The sequence below is a fragment of the Ovis aries genome, chromosome 25, assembly GCF_016772045.2.
Source record: "Ovis aries strain OAR_USU_Benz2616 breed Rambouillet chromosome 25, ARS-UI_Ramb_v3.0, whole genome shotgun sequence".
Classification (NCBI taxonomy): Eukaryota; Metazoa; Chordata; class Mammalia; order Artiodactyla; family Bovidae; genus Ovis; species Ovis aries.
Genome location: NC_056078.1, coordinates 25,990,388 through 25,995,459, shown reverse-complemented (window position 1 = coordinate 25,995,459; position 5,072 = coordinate 25,990,388). Strand labels below are relative to the sequence as shown.

The window sequence follows — 5,072 nt, the reverse complement described above, 5'->3', positions numbered from 1 at the left end:
CCCCAGGTTCCCGTGCGCCAGGCAGCGCTGCTTGGCAGATGAGCCTCTGGCCCTCACCACTTGTTTCCTGAGGGCTGTCAGCAAGCCGGATGGGGAGGTGAGGACAGGGTGGGTGCCGGTGGGCGGTGGCCAGTGGAGAGAGCACAAGGGACCCGTGACTAGAGCTGGTGGGGGCGGGGCAGGAAGCAGACGTGATGTGAGCTGTGGCCTGGGTGATGAGCTTGTGGTGAGCCTGCCTGGGGGGCTGCGCCATTTCAGGAGCTGTCCGTGGGGAGAGAAGGTGTCTGCATAGGAGCATCTCAGCACGGACTCCAGGTAGGGAGGAAGCAGGGGGCCAGGGAGGCTGGGAGCCCCTAGGTGGGGACAGAGGGACACAAGAGCCTGTCTGGGGAAGAGCCTGATGGAGCAGGAAGTGCTGTGCCCCATAAGACAAGAGGCCAGCGTCTAGACTGCGCTCTACTACTGACTCGCTGGGCAGACTCATGCCCACCCAGGGCTTCAGTTTTCTGTTATACAAAATGAAGAGGTTAGAGTACATCGTCTTTAAGGCCCCTTCAAATTAAAACTTCAAAAAGTCCAGAAACAGGCTCTCTGGGAGATAATATGATGAGGGTCAGGGCGGAAATGAGTAATAATTTTTTTGGCCACATCACGCAACACGTGGGATTTTAGCTCCCCGACTAGGGATCGAACTTGCACCCCCTGCAGGGGAAGCACAGAGCTTTATCTGCCAAACCACCGGGAAGGTCCCGAGACTCAGTTTTTTAAAGTCATGAACCACGTTGGCTCCCTAAGTGAGATGATCTGAGGGCATTCCAAAGACTCCTCTTCTCCTGTTTATCTCCCTGGGGCCTGCTGTGTTGCCTGGAATTTTGCCACTCCTTTGGGGAAGGCATGGGAGGCTCCAAGCTAGAATGCAGGGCAGGTTCCTGCCCTCCGTGATCCCCTGGGCCTCCAACAAGCTGCTGTCCCTGGTAGGTGCAAGAGGGGAGCAGTCTCTGAGGAGCTCAGTTTGGACAGGGATAGACTGGAGATTCCAGTTCATAAGCAGCCCCAGTGAGGCTCCTGAGCTACCTCCAACTGAGGAAGAACCTTTTATTTATTTTTTTATTTTTTGAGGAAGAACCTTTTAGCTAAGCATTTAGTGATAGGCTCACAGATATGAGCAGAATTCAGCAGAGCCGGGCAGGGAAGGCAAAAGAGGAGATGAGCATCAGGAGAAGAGCAAACCGAATGGCTCCTCCCCACACTGGGTCTAGGGACACAGGTGCTCAGGCAGCTTTTATCCTAGAATTCAGGCTGGTGTTCTTCCATGAGCTCAGAGAGAGGCCCCCAAGGCGCAATGGGAGGAAGATGGTGATGCGCAACCTCATTTCTTCCCCAGTACTGCTAAGAGCTTAATGGGGGAGGGGGTGGAGTGAGAGAGGTGGGGTGGGTAAAGAAAGCATGGCTTGTTCTTGAATCCAAAATGATCCCTCTCCAGAATCCAGGCTATCCTAGAGTTCCCAACTTCCTCCTCAAATCTGCTCCAGCCACTCTCTGCCCCCTCCTCTGCATGCAGAACCCCTCTCCACCAACAGTAGCTGCGGTCCTGGGGGCAAAACCATCCATCTGGATTCCTATTCGAAATCCTAGGAAGGTCTCCGCCTGGCTGTGTGACCTTGGGCAAGTCCCTTCCCCTCTCTGGGTCCAGCTGTACAACGCAGGCGGTGGACCAGATTTGTAAAGGCCATACCATCTCTGACACCCAGTGACTTGAGAGATGTATCTCCATCCCTCTCCACCACATATGTCCTGATAACCTACAGTTGGAGGAAGGGTTGGCCACCCTTCACGCCCCTGCCCACAGCTTCTGGGAGACCAAATGCCCCCTGTCTCCACAGCTCCATGGCTGCTCGAGTGCTCTTCCTCGGCATCCTCCTGCTTCTGCCCATACCTGCCCCTGCCCCCTGCTACACAGCCGCGCGCTCTGAGTGCCAGCGCACCCTCAAGTTTGTGCCGGGCTCCTGGCTGGCAGGGGAGGGCGTGGATGTGACCAGCCTCCAGCGCTCAGGCTCATTCCCAGTGGACACACAGCGTTTCCTGCGGCCCGACGGCACTTGCACCCTCTGCCGCAATGCCCTGCAGAAAGATGTCCTCCAACGCCTGCCCCTGGCAATCACAGACTGGCGTGCCCACGGAGCGGGCTGCAAGCGCAGGGTGGTCAAGTTAGAGGGCCGCTCCACAGAGGATGTGGCTGGGGAGGCAGCCAACAGGATCCAAAACAACTGGCAGGTGGGGCTGGACGTGTCTCCCCAGCCAAGTGCTAATGTGCGCGTGACAGTGGCGGGCTCCCACTCCCAGGATGCCAACTTCGCCGCCCAGAAGACTCACCAGGACAACTACCGCTTCAGCCTGGACTTAGTGGAGTGTCGCTTTTATAGGTGAGCACTGGGGGTGGAGGGGACTTGAGAAAAGGCATGGGAAACTCAGGGTGATCTGGGAGTCCTGGCAGGGTAAGGTGGGGACTGGAGGCTACTTCCACCAGGAGGAGATGCCCAACCCCCTCTTTCGTGGGCACTGCCAGCTTCCAGTGGGCAGGAGACCCAGCTCAGTCCCTCTTCCCTGGGCCTGTTTCATCCACTCAAGCACTCTTCACTTCTGCCTTCTCAGGCTCTGTGCTGGGAGCTATGACTACAGGTTGAACCAAAGTCGACACGCCCCAAGTCCTCAGGGACCTCGTCACCCTGAGAAATGCATGTCTCCATGGGACCTAGAGTCGCCGACCCTGATTTTTCTCACGGAAGGCCGTGTTTCCCACACAGTGAGACAGGGCACCTCCTGACTGCATGGCCAGAGCTGTCAGGAGCCTGGGCACACAGGACCCAGTCCAAGAGACAAACAGACAAAGTCCACAGGACTAGGTTCCAAAGCCAGAAGGTTACCAACAGTAAGGTAGCATTGCTTTTAAAATTAGAAAATAGAGAGAAAAAAAAACAAACTTTTTTGAGTAAGAAAAACAGAAATACCTATACAAACTATCTAGGTCACCAAGGTGCAATGGGCAGAGGGGGTCTCCCTGCTGGACTGGTGATTCAGAGCTTGGGCTTTGGAGCCAGGCCACCTGGGTTCAAGTCCTAGCTCTGACACTTAATCTGACCCTGGGCAATCTCCAGGGGGTTACTGAAAGGGGCCCACCACTGGGCTCACCTGCTGTTTTTCTCGCCTCTCAGTTTTCACCTGGTGCACACTCCCCCAGTACACCCCGAGTTCAAGAGGGCCCTCAGGACGCTGCCCCCCCACTTCAACACCTCCACCGAGCCCGACTACCACAGGCTCATCTCCAGCTACGGAACCCACTTCATCCGGTCCATGGAGCTGGGCGGCCGCATCTCGGCCCTCACTGCCCTGCGCACCTGCGAGCTGGCCCTGGAGGGGCTCACGACCAACGAGGTCGAGGACTGCCTGGCTGTCGAGGCTGAGGTCAGCATAAGCAGCCGCGCCAGTGCCTCACCATCGTTCAAGGCATGTGAGGAGAAGAAGAAGAACCACAAGATGGGGACCTCCTTCCACCAGACCTACCGGGAGCGCCATTACAATGTCGATGGTGGCCACCACTCAACCATGCATGACCTGCTCTTCGGGAACCAGGCTGGGCCCGAGCAGTTCTCAGCCTGGGTGGCCTCACTGCAGGACAGTCCTGGCCTGGTGGACTACACGCTGGAGCCTCTGCACATTCTTGTGGAGAGCCAGGACCCGCGGCGGGAGGCCCTCAGGCGGGCCGTGAGTAAGTATGTGACTGACAGGGCGCGCTGGAGGGACTGCAACCGCCCATGCCCCCCGGGGCAACACAAGAACCCGAAGAACCCATGCCAATGCATGTGTCCTGGCTCAGCAGCCACCACCCAGGACTGCTGTCCCCGGCAGAGGGGCCTGGCCCACCTGGAGGTCATGAACTTCAAGGCATCGGGTCTGTGGGGAGACTGGATCACAGCCACAGACGCCTATCTGAAGGTCTTCTTCGGCGGCCAGGAGCAGAGGACCGCCACAGTATGGAACAATAACAACCCCAGGTGGATGACGCGGCTGGACTTCGGGGATGTGCTCCTGGCCACCGGGGGCCCCCTGAGGGTGCAGGTCTGGGATGCAGACTTTGGCTGGGACGATGACCTTCTTGGCACATGTGACCTCACCCCAAAGTCTGGCTCACATGAGGTATCGTGCCCCATGAACCACGGTCTCCTGAAATTCTCCTACCAGGTCAAATGCTTGCCTCACCTGACTGGGGAGAGGTGCCTGGAGTATGCCCCCCAAGGGCTTCTGGGGGACCCTCCAGGAAACCGGAGTGGGCCAGTGTGGTGAGAGAAGTGGGTCCTGAGAGGACCAGTGTGCCAAACTAGAAAGGTCCCATGCAGGAACCCAGAGGGTCTACATCTCCATGTCTCCATCAGACAGATGGAAAACTGAGACTTTTTTTTTTTTTTTTCCAGTGAGGTGGCTGAATTTACAGGCCAGCCCTCAGCCCTGTCCAAACTGCCTTAGCTCTTCAATATTCTCGAGCCCAGGAACGGAGGTGGAGCTGGGTTAGGCCCTACAGCTAGTGCTACACTGCCCTACAGGTCAAAACAGGGCAGAAAGCCAGGAGGCTGCTCCAGCCAGGCTGCCTGGTGTCATTTACAGCATTCCCTTGCAGCCCCTCTCCTAGCGTGATGCATTCTTCATCATATTAGACCTAACCTCTTTGGCCCCGGCCCCTCCATTTACTCTGTTTTCTTGGCCCACCAAGCTTCGCCTCTCAGCCACAATCCAGGACTGTCTCGACTCGTCTCATCGTGTACACAGTCTGACCAATAAATGTGATGTGATGATGATCATGATGGTGGTGGTGGTAGCAGGGGAGACAACAGAGACCAGCCATAGCCTCGGAGATGAACTCTGACCTTAGCAACCCGACCCCACAGAACAGGTGGTTGACCCCAGGGGCAGGCAAGGAATGTAAATAAACTGTTTTCCCAATTTTGTTGGAAATGGGGAGGACCCAAAATATCTCAGTCTCCTCATAACTCTCTGATTCGAGAAAGAGCAGCGTAAAC

The 5,072-nt window shown here is 56.7% G+C and overlaps 1 protein-coding gene across 1 annotated transcript; it reads left to right on the top strand.

The window, feature by feature from the left end:
* Positions 1–251: 251 nt before the first annotated feature.
* Positions 252–4,850, top strand: PRF1 (perforin 1). The gene is made up of 3 exons (XM_004021436.5): positions 252–315; positions 1,884–2,423; positions 3,213–4,850. The coding sequence occupies exons 2-3, from the start codon at positions 1,888–1,890 to the stop codon at positions 4,339–4,341; spliced, it is 1,665 nt and encodes a 554-aa protein (XP_004021485.2). The 5' UTR covers positions 252–315; positions 1,884–1,887; the 3' UTR covers positions 4,342–4,850.
* Positions 4,851–5,072: the final 222 nt, after the last annotated feature.

Coding starts and splice junctions, on each gene's coding strand:
- PRF1 (XM_004021436.5), top strand. CDS start 1,888: ATGGCTGCTCGAGTGCTCTTCCTCGGCATCCTCCTGCTTCTGCCCATA. Junction 2,424..3,212: donor GTGGAGTGTCGCTTTTATAG/GTGAGCACTGGG, acceptor CTCGCCTCTCAG/TTTTCACCTGGTGCACACTC.